The sequence below is a fragment of the Primulina huaijiensis genome, chromosome 1 (genome assembly GCF_012295235.1).
Source record: "Primulina huaijiensis isolate GDHJ02 chromosome 1, ASM1229523v2, whole genome shotgun sequence".
In the NCBI taxonomy this organism is placed as follows: domain Eukaryota; kingdom Viridiplantae; phylum Streptophyta; class Magnoliopsida; order Lamiales; family Gesneriaceae; genus Primulina; species Primulina huaijiensis.
In genome coordinates this window covers 25,008,777-25,024,899 of record NC_133306.1, presented here as the reverse complement: position 1 = coordinate 25,024,899, position 16,123 = coordinate 25,008,777, and the positions used below count along the sequence as shown (strand labels likewise).

At 33.6% G+C, this 16,123-nt stretch overlaps 3 protein-coding genes across 12 annotated transcripts; 1 reads left to right on the top strand and 2 right to left on the bottom strand.

Moving 5' to 3' along the window:
- The first annotated feature begins 1,721 nt into the window (after positions 1 to 1,721).
- On the top strand, positions 1,722 to 6,717 carry LOC140988063 (transcription factor TGA9-like). 6 transcript variants are annotated; one of them, XM_073456992.1, is made up of 10 exons: positions 1,722 to 1,866; positions 2,041 to 2,210; positions 2,324 to 2,418; positions 2,687 to 2,760; positions 2,989 to 3,272; positions 4,224 to 4,283; positions 4,630 to 4,707; positions 4,894 to 4,939; positions 5,355 to 5,626; positions 5,961 to 6,717. In XM_073456992.1, the coding sequence occupies exons 5-10, from the start codon at positions 3,192 to 3,194 to the stop codon at positions 6,171 to 6,173; spliced, it is 750 nt and encodes a 249-aa protein (XP_073313093.1). In that variant the 5' UTR covers positions 1,722 to 1,866; positions 2,041 to 2,210; positions 2,324 to 2,418; positions 2,687 to 2,760; positions 2,989 to 3,191; the 3' UTR covers positions 6,174 to 6,717. The 6 variants fall into 6 exon arrangements, with proteins under 6 accessions (XP_073313093.1, XP_073313080.1, XP_073313056.1 ...); XM_073456979.1 differs by having other exon boundaries at positions 2,941 to 3,272; XM_073456955.1 differs by having other exon boundaries at positions 2,563 to 2,760; positions 2,941 to 3,272.
- A 1,165-nt stretch (positions 6,718 to 7,882) lies between these two features.
- On the bottom strand, positions 7,883 to 10,497 carry LOC140988059 (uncharacterized). 2 transcript variants are annotated; one of them, XM_073456942.1, is made up of 5 exons: positions 10,325 to 10,497; positions 9,956 to 10,220; positions 9,422 to 9,633; positions 9,084 to 9,345; positions 7,883 to 8,612 (listed from the first exon to the last, which is right to left on the bottom strand). In XM_073456942.1, the coding sequence occupies exons 2-5, from the start codon at positions 10,214 to 10,216 to the stop codon at positions 8,286 to 8,288; spliced, it is 1,062 nt and encodes a 353-aa protein (XP_073313043.1). In that variant the 5' UTR covers positions 10,217 to 10,220; positions 10,325 to 10,497; the 3' UTR covers positions 7,883 to 8,285. The 2 variants fall into 2 exon arrangements, with proteins under 2 accessions (XP_073313043.1, XP_073313032.1); XM_073456931.1 differs by having other exon boundaries at positions 10,320 to 10,496.
- A 943-nt stretch (positions 10,498 to 11,440) lies between these two features.
- On the bottom strand, positions 11,441 to 15,006 carry LOC140988041 (uncharacterized). 4 transcript variants are annotated; one of them, XM_073456894.1, is made up of 5 exons: positions 14,856 to 15,006; positions 13,710 to 13,960; positions 12,866 to 13,077; positions 12,256 to 12,523; positions 11,441 to 11,956 (listed from the first exon to the last, which is right to left on the bottom strand). In XM_073456894.1, the coding sequence occupies exons 1-5, from the start codon at positions 14,953 to 14,955 to the stop codon at positions 11,666 to 11,668; spliced, it is 1,122 nt and encodes a 373-aa protein (XP_073312995.1). In that variant the 5' UTR covers positions 14,956 to 15,006; the 3' UTR covers positions 11,441 to 11,665. The 4 variants fall into 4 exon arrangements, with proteins under 4 accessions (XP_073312995.1, XP_073313003.1, XP_073313019.1 ...); XM_073456902.1 differs by lacking the exon at positions 14,856 to 15,006 and adding an exon at positions 14,812 to 14,836; XM_073456918.1 differs by lacking the exon at positions 14,856 to 15,006 and adding an exon at positions 14,630 to 14,805.
- Positions 15,007 to 16,123: the final 1,117 nt, after the last annotated feature.

Sequence of the window (16,123 nt, the reverse complement as noted above, 5' to 3'; positions counted from 1 at the left end):
CAATTTGTTTTTTTGTTTTTTTTTTTGTTTTTGTCGAAATTACCTATATCAAATTACAATAGCCCATGTTTCCTGGAACAATAAAAGACAAATATAGAAGGAATAACTTTAGAATAAAAAATTATTAAATCAAATTAAAGAAAAAAATGTATATGAAAATATGTTTGTATAAATATTTATTATATATATAGAAAATGCGATACATAACATCAAGTACTTGAATTATAAAATCCAATATATCCACACACAAAAAAGGAAATTATAAAATCCAATTAATAAAATTAATGAGATTTTTTTTATTACAATCAAGGGAAAAGAATCTTTATGTGGCATGGCCTCAAGGTTGATTTGGAATGATGGATTTCAAATATATTTTTATTGTTTTGAAAAGTAAGACATAAAATTCATATCCATCTTTTATATGTTTATATAGTATTTCATGTTAATTATGATGTTATTGGAAATACATTCTACTATGTACTAATAATGTGTAAACAAATAAAATATAAATTTAGATTTGATATATTGTTTCGTTGTAAACAATAAAACTATAATCGAAATCTATTGACTTCAAATTCATCTCCTCAAACGCAACCTACGAGATGACGGGGATAAGATGTTGACCCATCAACAAAACGGATAATACCAAATAAACCCATTTGAAAATCTTGGATTAATTATATTTTATATGCACAAGTTGGAGTTTATTTATTGGGATTATTAAAATTAATATCTTGGTTTAATTTGATACGATATATATATATGTTAAATATATATCTTTATGACCTATATATGTGATATAACTGTATAATTGTTTGAGGATTGGCACTTTATGATAGTATTCTCGCTTATGTTGATTGTGTAATATAATTGCATTTACTGAACAAGAAAAAAAATAAAAATATTTCAACTCATTTTCTTGAATGTCTGAGTGGTAGATAAATGTCCGACCATTTCCCCTAGTGATTCAATCCTTTCGGGAGTTAGCAATCTCATTTATACATATTGGTTAGTTTTTATGAGTACGTACGACATGTAACGCAATCACTAAAGCATTCCAAGTATATTAAATAGGGAGAATAACATTTTTGCTCCGGAACTTGTAAATTTTTTTTATTTTTGATCATACTATCAATTAATTCATAGTTTTAGTATAAGTACGTATACTGATATGCATTTTTTAAACTGTAGTTATTTTCCACACATGACACCGACGTGATACCTGAGTTTTTGCTGACATGTTCGATGTTCCATCAGTACTCGGATGAGAACTGAGCAAGAGTCAAACGATTCTTTATGTTCAAACAAATGCTTGTTTTTACTCCCTCATTCTTTTGTTTGACTGGGGACCTCAGACAGGTTTACAAGGACAAGATTTCATGTTAGAGTTTCAATTCTAATAATTACTATCCAACACAAAATTCAATCACATTTTCCTTCGTCCACCGACGAAAAATGACCTAAAGTTTTAGCACAAGAAAGGTGAGAAACAGAGGTAGTTGATATTTGATTTTGTTTGTAACATACCAGCATTGCAGTTATTATATATTCAAAAGTTGTCTAATATGGTTAATAGTGCAAGTAATTTTGGGAAATAATGAAAATTTTAGTCAAAAATAACAATTATTATTTTAGAGAAATACAATATAATATCTGATTATAATTGAATGAAAACTGACATCACAGCCAATTTTTTTTTTTTTTTTTTTTTTTTTTTTATAATGAAAGCGTCTCGAAATACCAGTTGAGTTTTTGGTTCAGAAATGGTAAATTATTTAAAGGAACTCTATTCTTTTTCCATCTCCCAGATGAGTTTTTGGCTCAGAGACTCGGAGATAGCATGTTGTTGAAAATTTTCTAGCAAAGGTCATCACTTTTCCGTTTCCCACTTGAGTATTCGTATCATAAATTGTCAAAAATTATCGAAGATTTCCAAGAAACTCCATCATTTTCCAATTTTCAGTCCAGTTTTTGTCCAGAAATAGCAGGCTGTACGTGGAAAATTTTCAGGAAAAATTAGTTCTTCTTTTTTCCTTGCAGTATAATTCACCGCTTCGATCCTACGTTCTTATTTCTGAAAGTTTGCATGGGGAATCGACCAACCGTAGAGTACTTGGAGAGCCCGCTGCTTTATCAGAAACTTCCCACCTTAATCACCATCTTCCATATTCACTTCCTCACATGCTTCATCACACCGATACAAGTTTCATGTGAAAATAGTAGCTAGACCCAATCAAATATTCATTAATAATAATCTTCATGTTTCAAAGTTCATGATTATTCTTGTTCGATTTCTGACATGGGTTTTCGTTTCATTTGACAGAAGAAATCAAGAAGAATCTGGTTTTGATTTCGGAGAACCTGAGGAAGCCATAGTACTTTCAAGAGTGAAGATCAATAATAATGAAACAAAACAAAGTATGCTTCTCAGTCTCTCTTGCTCTCTCTCTCTTCTGACGTTTATTAAGTGCAACTAACTCCAAAACACAAAGACGGGTGTGTGTGGGGGCGCTTTTGAACAAATCCTTCTTAAAGAGTGGGGGCTTACTATTTTTGACGTAGGAATCATTCTTGGGCTAGTGACTTTAATTGGCGTGGGGTTCTAAACAAGCAACAAAAACTCGAGTCCATAAGAAGTTTCTCCATGATCCTCAAAGAGTTCGTGCACTTTTGTGATTTTCTGCAGCTTTATATTCTTCAGTCAAGCTTGCGGAAGCTCTGGAGATGTTCTCTTCTTGGCCTATGAAATTCCGCCAAAGAGTACGTGCTATTTACTTCCTTCCCATTATTTAAATCCCCCTCCAGTTTTGACCATTTCGGGGTTCATAAACAAAGCTCTAGAAATTACGAGTCTTTGCGCTTATCTGTTAGCAGTTGGTTTTGGAGCTTTCTCGACATTGAAAAAAGGGATCTAAAATAATGGTTTTTCTTTTATTTTAGTGACGAAAGCCGTTTGACTTATTTTCTTGCGGTGTGCCGTTAATATAGGAAAGTTCAAAGTCAGGAGGAGAAGAGAGTACTGATCAGGATCAGCACTAATAAGGCCAGAGTCTGAATCTCCGGTCAGTACAAGGGTATCATCGGGCCACCGCACAAGGGCAACGGCGGCGGCGGAGGCGGCGGGGAATTCTGACCACAAGCACAACCACCTCCAGCCACCGCAACCACCGCTACAGAAATCGCATATAGAGATGGAAAGTGGAAGTGGTAGTCCGAGTCCAAGAGCAGGAGTTTCACACTCCAAATCAGCTGCCAAACAAACTACAGAAAAGGTTTTTTCTGTTTTCCTTTTTTTCCCCATTTTGACATGCAAATCTCAAAGACGACAGAATCTTCACAGTAGTTGAACTATTTCTATTTTTATCTTTTTTGCCTGTACAGAATTATTATTATTCCTTTCTCTCTGAATAAAATATTGAAATTCGAATTTCTTGTCAATAATTAACTCCTTTTATCACAAAAAAAATAGCACCTTTTCGCATCCCAAGAACTGGAGTTCAATTATTTTCAATTTTAACCCTTTTCAATCCTCGGAAAGAAAAGCGCAAAGATGGGTGACAGGAGGTTAGTTTCTCCTTTAGCCGAATAAATAAAGTTCGAATTCATGTTGGGGATTTTTATGACTCGTATCGGTCACTCTTTTCTTGAAGAAAACAACTTTTTATTAGCCGTTTTGCACCGATTCTTTATGGGAATTAGAGCGTCCAAATCGAGGAAAAATGCATCATTGTTTACTTAATACAGATTTGCATAATTAATCACGCCTTAATTCTGAAATAATTAATGGTGCAGTGATACGTGTACTAAGAACCAATTGGTGCTAGGAACCACAGAAAAATATCAAGAATTTAAGATGAATTAGAGTACGAGGTTCCCAAAAATGCACAAGTATAAATTTGACAGCTGAGATTAGTTTTGTATGGTTAATCAAAGAACAAAACATAGCATGAAACCAAAATTTAAACTTAACACTCTCTTACATAATATGTTTATATATGGAAGAAAATGTTTCAGTTGATGTGGAGAAAGGGGCTGACTTTAGTTCAGAGAAAGTGATTGATGCTATGGTGATGAAAAATTCAAACTAATTATATATGCACATGCTTTATAACTTGGACTTTTTTTTTTACTTGACTTGATTTAAATAACTTTACTGTAAGTATTTATTTGATGACAAAATTTTAATCTTTATTTAATTTGATTCGTTTCCTGGGTATACATAGACACTGAGACGTTTAGCTCAAAATAGGGAGGCAGCAAGGAAGAGCAGGCTTAGGAAAAAGGTACAGTTCTATTTGTTTAACTAATCACTTTAATTCATTTAAATCTTCTGAAAAGTAAAACTTCTCAAACACCATTATAATTTGTATTAATAAGACACGTCAATGATTTTTTTATGGAAAACTAAAAGCTGAATTTCGGATTCCGTCGAATGAGATGGAGCCATCGTGAAAATGAACGTGAGAGACTCATATAATCTGTCTGTATTGGCCGGGCATATCATATAAAGATTATCTGATATAACAGACTAATATTTATAATAATTTATGTTACAATGAAGTATAAGAAAATATTAAGTGATCTTTTTTATTCACTTAACTAAATTTGTGATGTACTTACTTCTTTCAGGCTTATGTTCAACAGCTAGAATCAAGCAGGATGAGGCTCACTCAACTCGAGCAAGACCTTCAGAGGGCAAAGTCTCAGGTAAATAAATACCAACGTACACATTTAATAATACAAGGACAAACCTTAAAAAAAAAAATACAAGGACAATAAATAAGTTTGAAAATTGTTCCCAATAATTAAACGCCCAATACCCGATTTCTTTTTTTTTTTTTTTAAAAAAAATTAATGCTATAAAATTAACTTTTTGAATAATTGCGTCACCAGGGACTTTTCTTAGGAGGTGGGTTTACAACTGGGAATATCAGCTCTGGTAAGGCTTCCATGTCCAAGATAGTAATTAACGAAAATGCCATCCGGTTCCAAAAAAAACAAAAACATAAATTATATTGCATGGTTGACTTTTAAATTTGAAAATGATGCCTTACATTTTTCACTTGACCAAACTTTATTTTTATGGTCATTCTAGAGTGTTATCACTTGCTTTCAATTTATCAAAAGTCTTAATTTTTCTTTTATAGAGAAAACTTTTAAAAAAGAGTTTGTATTTTTTTAATCTTCTGACTTAATTTATTTTATTTAATTACTCTTTAATTACGATGTTTAATAATCGACCATAAAGGAAGTCTCATTGTGCTTTGTTAGTTAATATACATGATTCTTTTTATATTGTGAGAAATTTCATGGTTAAATTTAATAAAATTTTCATTTTAATTGTGTATACATAGCTGGTGCAATATTTGATATGGAATATTCAAGATGGTTAGATGATGATCTAGGCCATATGTCTGAACTTAGAGCTGCAGTGCAATCACATTTATCTGAAGGGGACCTAAGGGTAATAGTTGATGGATACATAGCGCATTACGATGAAATTTTTCGACTGAAAGGAGTGGCAGCCAAATCTGATGTTTTCCACCTGATCACCGGGATGTGGGCTACTCCGGTCGAGAGGTGTTATCTTTGGATGGGCGGTTTCCGGCCTTCCCATCTCATCAAGGTTTATTATCTATCAAGTGTGGTATTTCTAATATTATTTGCTCTTTTTTTGGGCAAACTTTTTTATAATTCCATCATATCAACCTAGCTACAATGGTGGAGCTAGTAGTTTCATAAAGGAGATAAACCTAAACCTCGAAAAATTTAGGTTATTTGTGGATCTTTTCACCAACATCAGCCAACAATATCCATACATTAATAATTTAACTCGAGGCATATACGTATATGATTCAATAGTTTATACTTTGTACTATATAGGGTGCGTTTCATTCGATATATGGTACGTACCTTATATTCGAAATATATCTAACGGTCCATGTTTTGTTAATGATTAGATGTTAATACCGCAATTAGACCCTCTAACGGAGCAACAATTAGTAGGGATATGTGGTCTCCAACAGTCCTCACAGCAGGCAGAGGATGCTCTTACTCAAGGGCTTGACCAACTACACCAATCGTTACTGCAAACCATTGCCAGTTCTTCTCTAAATGATAGCATGCATCACATGGTTATAGCATTGGGCAAAATCGCCAACCTCAAGATATGATCAGATGACTATCATCAAGACTTTGCTAAATAGTATGCATATTTTAAATTAGTGACGAGTAGAAATAGAATCAAGTTGGTCTTATATTGTTTAAAGGGTTTGAACTTCTGTCACCAATAATGCACCATGGCCCCTCTCATTTTTCAATTGATAATTAACTATTCTATGCTTTGATGCTTAATTAATATGATACATTAGGACACCGTTTGGTTCAAAATATGAGATATTAGTTGATAATATCTATTTGTTTATTCAACGTTTGACTCAAGTTCTATAAACGATTATAGTTGTAAATCATTATGTTGTCCATATATATTGATTTATCTTCAATATACGGTACACTCTTCGTCGTCAGTCAAACACTGTACAAGCTTATGCAACCTTCATTTTTTTTTTTGTTATTATAGGCTGACAATTTAAGACAACAGACTCTTCATCGGCTATGTCGGATATTAACCGTTCGACAAGCAGCGCGATGCTTCTTGGTGATCGGGGAGTACTATGGTCGATTGCGAGCTCTCAGTTCTTTATGGGCATCTCGACCTAGAGAGTAAGATCACCTTACATACAAGTATATTAATTTTTCCTTGTATGATTCAAATTTGTTTTATGATGATATATATATATATATATAATTTATCTACTATATGATACAATATATTTTCAGGACTTTGGTCACGGATGATAGTTCTTGCCAAATGACCATGGATTTACAATCTTCACATAACCAATTCTCAAATTTCTGAGATCAGTGGCGTCATTCAAAATTGTTTTGGGTTTCTAGTCTTTAATTTAGAGGAGAGAGGGTTTCTTGGTTTATTTATCTTTAGGTTTTGTACGTAATACAATATATATTATTATCTTGTAAATGTAAATTAATTTAATGGGCATTAGTTTAGGGTCTTCCACTATATTAGGGAAATATAAAATATTTTATTACAAGTTCGTATCATCGAAAAATAAGTAATTGATTTAATCAAGAATCATCAAATGATATGAAAAAAGATTTTTAAAATTCTTAATTTTAATAATTATGTGTGGTATAATACGCAGCTGTTATTATGTTGTCATATTGAACTATTTGATCTCGTTCACATGTTAACATACAAACATATGATAATAATAAAATTAGATACAAATTAATAATTAATTTTGTTTTCCTTAATGTTACAATTTTCAAATTTCTAAGATTCTTATCGGAGAAATTAATTTTTACATAAATAAGCACTGTCTGAATTGGGAGTTAGTTTTTTTTAATAAATAAATAAAGATTGCTTGGTGCATCATTATTTAATTTGACAAAAGGACAAAGTAAATTATTATTTATATTTAGATAGAAAAAAATTGAAGGAGTGGTTAGGACGCTTTGTCTGTTCGCTTGTTTTTAATTATCGATTTCTTAAATAGAATTTGTTGTTTTTGATGTATTCGAGCTAAGTTGTGTTCAATATGAAGCTCAAGCTTTTGATGTCTTGGAGTTTGGTTCATTTACACTCAACACGGTCCACTTGGTCCAGTTGCATCACAAAAAAATTAATACAAAAATTCTATTCGTCGAAATTTAATTATATATTGAATATAAAATTTTACGATATAATAGCAAAAACTCACGAAATAATTGATGTAAATATCGATGTTAGATACACCTTTAGCTTTAGCTTTATCTTTTTATTTTTCTGATTAGATATAAATCTAAAAAAAAGAAAAAAGAAGACAATATCCCATAAATAAATTACATCAATCACCATGGACAACGTACTTAATACATTCAATTCAAAGATTTAAATGAAAAAACAATTCCATTAATCTTCTCAAAGGACCTACCAAATTTATAAACAAGGGCACAATTTCATACTCAAAATCATGAGTTTCTTGAAACAAATGCCAAAATGTCACACTCTTATTGTCACTTAATTGCACAAACTACAATTACAAGTTCATGAATCTCATGAACTACAACAAGAACGAACCATAAAGGTAGCAGAGTGAAACAATTTTACATTTTGGGTGACGGATAAGAAAAGAATTACAAATTTTAAAAAATTCTATTTACGAGCAACTGCCCTTATTACCGGCCAGAGTGGGTGCATCACCGAGAACCGATGGAAGAACTTAGTCCTCCGCTTGAGGTCTATACAACTGAGGATCTTCTCCAAACACTAGAGACCTCAAAATGGCTTCACAGACTGCACCATCATACACCAGCAAATGGCCTCCATCCGATACTTCATGATACCGAATCCATGGCAACTTTTTGGAGACGTATCTTTGCAACTGGTACGGTACGACCTTGTCCTCACGGCCCTGCCAGATGTGGACCATGCTTTCCTTTTGAGGGTATGGATTGCGTATGTCCATTGGATCAAACTCCCACTTGCCGAAAGCTACGATAAAGTCACGACGTATGGAGTCGAACACGACTCGATTCCTCACCTTGTTCTGCATAATGTAATAAGATATCTCATAGTCGATGAATAGTACTATTAAGAATAGATAATTTAAGGACTTTAAGTCTGATGGAAGCGTTGAATTCAAAAGATCACAGGGGTGGATCCAGGAATTCAGAAGAAGGGAGAAGATGGGGCATAGCAGAGAAAGGTGGGGGTGACTAAATATATTTTGAGGGCGAAAATGACAGTTTTAGAAAAAGTACAAATACTATTTGAAGATTTCTTTGTAGGAAGGATGGTGATTTCCCCTGCTCGACCCCATAGATTTTATTTTCTTTTTTGAGACAACTAACATAGCGAAAAACAATGAATAATAGACCCAAGAACCAGAGAGCAGGAAAGAGTATGAAGTTGCATTTCAAGTGAAAATGACAATAAATTTAACAAGTGATCCATTCTCGGGAACGCAGCTTTCACACTTAACAAAATTCAGATTCTTTCCCTAGAAAAGGAGAATTACCCTACTAAGCAATTGGTACCCCGGTGTGTGCTTCAACACCTCTAAATCTTTATCGCTAAAAAATTTTGGGTTTCGATCAAGGACAGTCGCGGATGGAAACAGCTTCTGAGTCAGCCACCAATGCAATAATCCAGGAGAGCGGCTAGCAACAAAAACAGCCCATTTCGAAAGGCCCTTACGGTAATCGTCCTTTGTAAGATCATTCGGAAGAGATGGCCATCTATAATTTATGTGAGGAACAACAAGTGCCACACCTGCTAATCTGGTGAAACAGAAAGAAAAAGAATGAAAACCCATATTTTCTATTGGAAAATGGAAGCGATTTCTCGAAATATTACCGGTTGGGTATTCGTTTGAGGCAACTCCAGGCAGCGTAACATCCAAGGGAGACTCCAAGAACATAGAATTTGGATCCCAATTGTAGCTTATCAGCTAATTCCTCAATGTCAGATGCTTCACTCTTTAATGATCTTTTTGGGTTTGGATCACTTTCACCATATCCGGCCCGATCAAATAGCAAAAGGTATATGCCCAACTCATCTAAAAGTTCCTGAATAAGGAAGCAACATCAGGCACTCGTATTCTTACATAACCAAGTTCCTTAGCAACACATTGTTAGCAAATGTCTTCTGTAACCAACAAAATCAAACTTAAAATTAAATAGTCTGGACAATCAAATCCTCTAAAAGCTAGCAAGATTAGACTTGAGGGTCGGATAAGACTTAGAAATAAACAAGAAATACCATCCTGATGAACCATACAAGGATTGCAAATCTGGTTTAATATTTTAATTCAAATCAAAAACAAGAAAGAAAAAACGCAAGCTCAAAACGAAGGAACAATGAATCAAGAAAGGACTGGAAATTCTTTACTTGGGAAGCCATGAAGTTCATGTCTTTGGAGCTCCCAAAACCATGAATTACAACGATTCTGAAAGTGGACTTGTTCTTGGGCACTCCTCTTTCTCTATAAGCCAAGATTCTCCCATCACTTAACCTAATTCTAGGTGAATTCACCATCTGCAAATCAAGTCCTGATGAATCGACGGTTACCACAGGAAGATCAGGCCGTGTCGGCCGCTTTGATAACCCCAAACAACCCATCATCAAATTAAAAAATTTCCTAAACACCATTTCTCTGCAAACACAAAAAGACCGAAATCTTGAAATAAATCATCTGGGCAACGAAAAAAACCAACAAATCGGATTCGAAACGGGATTTCTGAAGTTAAAGCACCTTACACAGTAATATTAGCACAATTGCTGATTGATTTTCAAGTTCGGATCTACAGATCTTTGGAAATGTAGTAGAATAAGACTCACTTGCTCTTATTCTGCTCAACTGGTGCCCATTTGGAAACACTATTACAGTCTTGCTTGCTTCTAGCTTGGAGCCATCGAAGAAATATTCCGCTCAGTAAATTTCACACATTTTTTTTATTTTTAAAATATTTTCTTTAGTTTTCTTTTCGGGAAAAAAAGGTTTTATGACAATATTTTCTTTAACATAAACGATGATTTATATATATATATATTATATGGTGTTGAAATATTTAGTCGATTTTTGCCCAAACTATTTTTTTTAGAATAGTTTAAATGTGATATTTTATTCACACGTGTCGATTAATAAATATCTGGTCGAAAATTCGGAAAGAATTTATTAATACGACATTTCAGAAAATTTAAGTACCGGTCCAAACATCGAGAAAATCATTATGTTTAGACCAAAAAAAAAAAACTTCGTACGAGTGCAAAATCAACTTTTTTTGATTAAATTATAATAAACATATACCAAATAATTTATATGTTAATTAGTGTAATAAATGACATATAAAAAAGAGTTCAAAATTATCACAATCTTTCTTTTATCATATTAGATTTGCATTGACTGCAGTAATTTTGTTATTATATTAATCATTGTTACTTGTCACACTGACACACGCCTTAGGAAGCGAATTTAATTTGGTCAGGTCATACGAATGGGATATATACCTTGAAGGTCTCTTCATTATTCGAATATTGATTTATGGAATATTCCTGCCTCCGGAATATGCAAAGATACCAGACTTCTTCTTTTATCCCCCAATCAAATTTTTTTTTTAAAAGGCATATAATTAAGAAAATGATTTCAAATCCATTAAATTTTATTATCGAACTAATATATAAATAAATAATATAAAAATTTAAGATTCGATATATTGTTTCATTATTAACAATAAAATTATTATGAAAATCTATAGATTTGAAATCTTTTCATTCAAACACTGATGTAAGATTCTGCGATCTTGCCGCCGTTTTTTAATTGAACAAGTTCTACGGAAGTTTTCTCAAGAAATAATTAAAACGTTGAAAAATATGATCCACCGAACTGGTTGGCGGATTTGAGGTAAATCCACGATCAGTGGAACATACTGTACAACAACACCAATGCCACAGATAAAATGGTTCCAACAGGAAAACAGCAACTTATGAATTTTGCTAAAAAAACAGAAACTGAAGAGTGATGCTGGCCAAGAAACATACTGAGCTCGGTCCGAATCTTTCTGTGGTTTATAAGACGAGATGAACTTCTGTGTTTATGTATTATGTCGAAACAAGTGCCTTAATGATGGCTTCACAGTGCGTTGAATTATAGATCATCAAATGGCCAGCATCCGGAACTTCGTGGTAATGAATCCATGGAAGTTTTTCTGATAAATATCTATTCAGGGTGAAAGGAATCATCTTATCTTCATATCCATGCCAAATATGAATGGAGCCCTCTTTATTTGGAAAAGGATTAGTGATATCCGTGGGATCGAAGTCCCATTTCCCAAACGCGACCATCATGTCTCGATGCAAACACTCGTATACACCTTGTTGCCGTACTTTCTCCTGAAACAGTGAACAGTAGGTATCAGAGTAAACATGGAGGTATTCAGAACAGGAAATCTATGTATTTCTTTTGGAAAATTGTGTCATTGTTAAGAACATCTAGGATGTGGAGACGACTGGCCCTCTGGCTATCCTTTTGCTCAATCCAAACACAATTACGATATTTCTATTCAAAATTCACTATTTATGGATTAATATGGAAAAAATAGAATATGAAAACCAAGCATGATAAAGATACTCCCAAAGCATAATAAAGATTAAGAGAGAACCAAATGCAAATGTGATTGGGAAATTTTTACCTGACCCTCCATTGGATCTTCGGACAACTGCTTTATAACCTCTAGGTCTGAGCGGCTGAAAATGTCCATCTTTCCTTCCATGATACTCATCGAGGGGAACCATTTTTGAGTCATCCACCAGTAAACCAATGATGGAGCATAATGTGCAATTCGAAATGTCCATTGATCTTGTACAAGCATCCTCCCTAAGCCTTCTTTTGATAAGGGGGCAGGAAAGCAGCGCCACCAGTAATTTACAAAAGGCACAACAAGTGCGGCTCCCGACAACCTACAAATATGAATTTTAAGTAAACATTAATAAGCATTGATGATGTACTACGTATCCTAGATCGGTTTGTGGCATTTAATTGATAAGGTTTATACGACTGCATAATGAATGCTTTAGCACCTTGTATTAATCGGGTTTGTAAAGTAAAGACGAATATGAAATATTTGATTGTAGAGACTATGGAGTGGACGGGTACTTTCCCGGCCACTACATGCTTTGGGAAGTGACATCAGAAGAATACAAAAGATTGTATTTATGAAAAATATGAATGTGCAATGGACCAAGAATTGGAATTGTAATCAAAGTTAAAGGGATGGAAAGCCGCTATTTTTACTTGCATACCTATGTGGGATGAATTTTAGGCAGCTGTAAACAGGATACGCTCCAATGGACATGCCAAGCAGGTAAAATTTGGGCCCAAGTTGCAACCCATCAACAAGTTCTTGAATATCAAATGCTTCACTTCGTACTGACCGTCCAGGATTTGGGTCACTTTCTCCATAACCCGCGCGATCAAATGATAGGATATAAATTTGGAGCTCTTTTAGGAGTTCCTGAATATGAGGAAGCAACCAAATTTCTTGATGGTGAGCAGAGTAAAACTGGTAACAGCTTGACCTTTCAGAAAATTAAGCACGCATAATGCTTTTTACAGCCATTTTTAGAGGCGTTAAAATTTAACATATCTCGTCTCTAACATTTTAGATGAGGTAGCATTAAAACTATTACTCGGGAACTACAGATCACAAGGATAGATGATTTCAACTTAAGTGTTACGCCAATGAACTAATTCCTTTTCCAACTCTTTCACCAAACCTAATAGACATGTACCAAATGAATTTCCATTTTGAAATGAACATGATAATGTCAATGAGTAAAAATTAGTTGATACAGTATGTGCAAGGATTTCTGAAATTCGGTAGTTGGTGGTGAAACAAAGGGAAATGGATCGAGTTCAGGGGATAATGTCAAGGAAAGATCATGCTAAATAACAGAAAATGGATTATTTATACTCTCAACCTCTCCACGAAGGATGGCCCAAAAAAGTAAAGAAATTCTGAATAGTCTATCAAGATAATAAAAACAGTCTTTTATACAAATCAACAGACTCTCAGAAAATATTTCAAAAGTTGTCATGTTAATCAACTCATTAAAATCATTGAAACTTGAGCAAGATTTTTCTCACCTCAGATATGGCTAAACGAAAGTCTTTAGAGTCATCAAAGCCATGAGTAACAACAATCTTATACTTGGCTTCTTCTTTTGAAACACCCCTCTCCTTATACGCCAAATGCCTCCCATCACTAAGTTTGATCCTTGGTGATGTCACCAAAGGACCACCAGGTGAGCCGCATATTTTGGGAGGAGGAGCTCTTAGTGAAAAATAAGCATATCCAATAAAACACCCCACTACTGCAACTATTAGGGCAATCATATCTGGAAAACATACATGAGTAAGGGTAAAACAAGTTATAATAACAAGATGTTTACCAGAAATCAACAGAATAGTGACTTTGGAGGAGGCAGTTATACAGACTGATATCGAATCAGAAGCTGTTAACAGATAAGGTGGTGCACCAAGCATGTTCCTCGTTAAAGGGGCTGAGTCTTGGCATGTCATTAGGCGCAAATGCAATGGCTTGGTCTCACTACACCTTGACCCAAGACACATACCCTGTAGTCTATTAATAACCATGGTTTTTTTAAGAACATATGAATTGGTTTTGCGCAGCTCGTGTGTGTAAACTATGCACTATGCAGCATAAGCCGGCAAATCAAAGCCAAACACAGATTACAAAAATAGTTTTTTTTATCAAATGGTTATCCTCGTTCAATGTCTGAATTTTGCTCTTCCAACAAGCACTTTTCAAGAATTTAGCTTGCCGTCAATGTGCAACCTTGTATCGTAAGTGTGATCGATTTTAGAATTCAAGACACGCAGGTAAAAGTACCATGTTGACAAGATCGTGAATAAAAATCAAAGTCAAAGAACAAAAAAACTTAACAAAAAATGTTTCACTAAGAACATATCTCTAACTTCCCCCATTAAGGTATTCAACATAATCAACAGCAAATACACTTCCATGTAATAAAATATGCACCTACAATCGAGACCAATTTGGCATATCAAGTATTCGCCATAACTATCAAGTCCTTGGAAGTATATAAATTTTCTTAAAGAATTAATCCGATCGATCCAATTCGGCTGTAGCAAAAGGTTATGGATCAAACATAACCAAGAAATGATTATAACATTATTCCAAATCAGAAAAATCAGAGAAAACCACAAAAGCGCATATCGGAGAAACGAAAAGGAAGAAAGAAGACCAACTCGAAGATGATTTAAATGCTTTTCTTCCCCCTTTATTGGATTTCCTCGTATGAGCCCTAGCTGATGCAGCTGATATTCTCTTGGTCTGATTTCCAGCCATTAATCACTGTGGTGTGGATGCGAGGTGGGACAGACTTCAACTTTGACTCAAATTTTGACACGTTTTATTTAGAAAAATAGAATTTTCATATATTTTTAAAACAAATTTAAGATTTTTTTTTGAGTTTTGTATTTTATTTATTGGTCAATTGATGTGACAAGATGAAATACGACCAAACATGATTTTTATTATGGACGGTCGGTTGAACAGAATTTTTTTTTAAAGATTAATATCATTGCATTAAGTTGAAAGACAAAAACTTATTTGAGATGGTCTCTGAGATTGTATTTTGTGAGACAAATATCTTATTTGGGTCATTCATGAAAAAATATTAATTTTTATGTTAAGAGTATTATTTTTTATTGTGAATATAGGTAGGGTTGACTCGTCTTACAAATAAAGATTTGTGAGATCGTCTCACAAGAGACCTACTCTAAGTCGAAAGTAGACAATCGTTTGTTACAATAATGTCAACACGAGCACACAACATGCAACGGAAATTAATTTTTAACACACACATAAACTTTAATAAATAAACATCATATTTAAATTATACACAAGTACAATGACTTATGGCAAAAAATTACTAGAAAAATATGTAAATCGTTCACACAAAACAATACTAGTGAGAATAACAAAATCAAATTCCTTGACACACCAAGGAATTAAATTGCATCAAAAATTCAAACTAAATACTAGATGTCTAAATCAAACATGTATTGCTTAAAACCAAACGAAACGACTTTTCGATCAGCACTCTGCGTCAGTTTTGTTCTTCGAGTGTTTTCAACATCAGTCAGCTACACGACATTTTTGTGAATCAATCACACAAAGTCTTCACACGAAAATCTGCAGTACTGAACTTGTGCATGTTCTGAAGAGCTCCAGCAGCTCTCTTTTCGACATCTTCTCAAAGTCCCCAAAATTCTTCTCTCAATATTCCATATATATGCAACAATATATTGGCCACATTATCTTCCCATAAAATCAATCCTACAAACATGAAAACAAGAGTTTAATATGCATAAAACTCTTTCAAACAAGGATACAATATCTTAGAGATAAATATCATATTAAGATCAAATCTTATAATATCTAGAGATAAGTCAATCAAGATATTATCATCTAGAATTAAATCAAACAAGATTTTATAATTTAGAAAAGCAAA

Bases quoted from the DNA above. Each gene is read 5' to 3' on its own strand.
- LOC140988059 (XM_073456942.1), bottom strand. From the start codon at position 10,216: ATGGTGTTTAGGAAATTTTTTAATTTGATGATGGGTTGTTTGGGGTTA. The intron at 9,634-9,955 runs GTAAAGAATTTC...TTCCTTATTCAG, and splicing joins TGAACTTCATGGCTTCCCAA to GAACTTTTAGATGAGTTGGG. The intron at 9,346-9,421 runs GTAATATTTCGA...CTGTTTCACCAG, and splicing joins CTCAAACGAATACCCAACCG to ATTAGCAGGTGTGGCACTTG.
- LOC140988063 (XM_073456992.1), top strand. From the start codon at position 3,192: ATGGAAAGTGGAAGTGGTAGTCCGAGTCCAAGAGCAGGAGTTTCACAC. The intron at 3,273-4,223 runs GTTTTTTCTGTT...GGGTATACATAG, and splicing joins CCAAACAAACTACAGAAAAG to ACACTGAGACGTTTAGCTCA. The intron at 4,708-4,893 runs GTAAATAAATAC...TTGCGTCACCAG, and splicing joins TTCAGAGGGCAAAGTCTCAG to GGACTTTTCTTAGGAGGTGG.
- LOC140988041 (XM_073456894.1), bottom strand. From the start codon at position 14,955: ATGGCTGGAAATCAGACCAAGAGAATATCAGCTGCATCAGCTAGGGCT. The intron at 13,078-13,709 runs GTGAGAAAAATC...CCTCATATTCAG, and splicing joins TTCGTTTAGCCATATCTGAG to GAACTCCTAAAAGAGCTCCA. The intron at 11,957-12,255 runs GTAAAAATTTCC...TCACTGTTTCAG, and splicing joins AAGATCCAATGGAGGGTCAG to GAGAAAGTACGGCAACAAGG.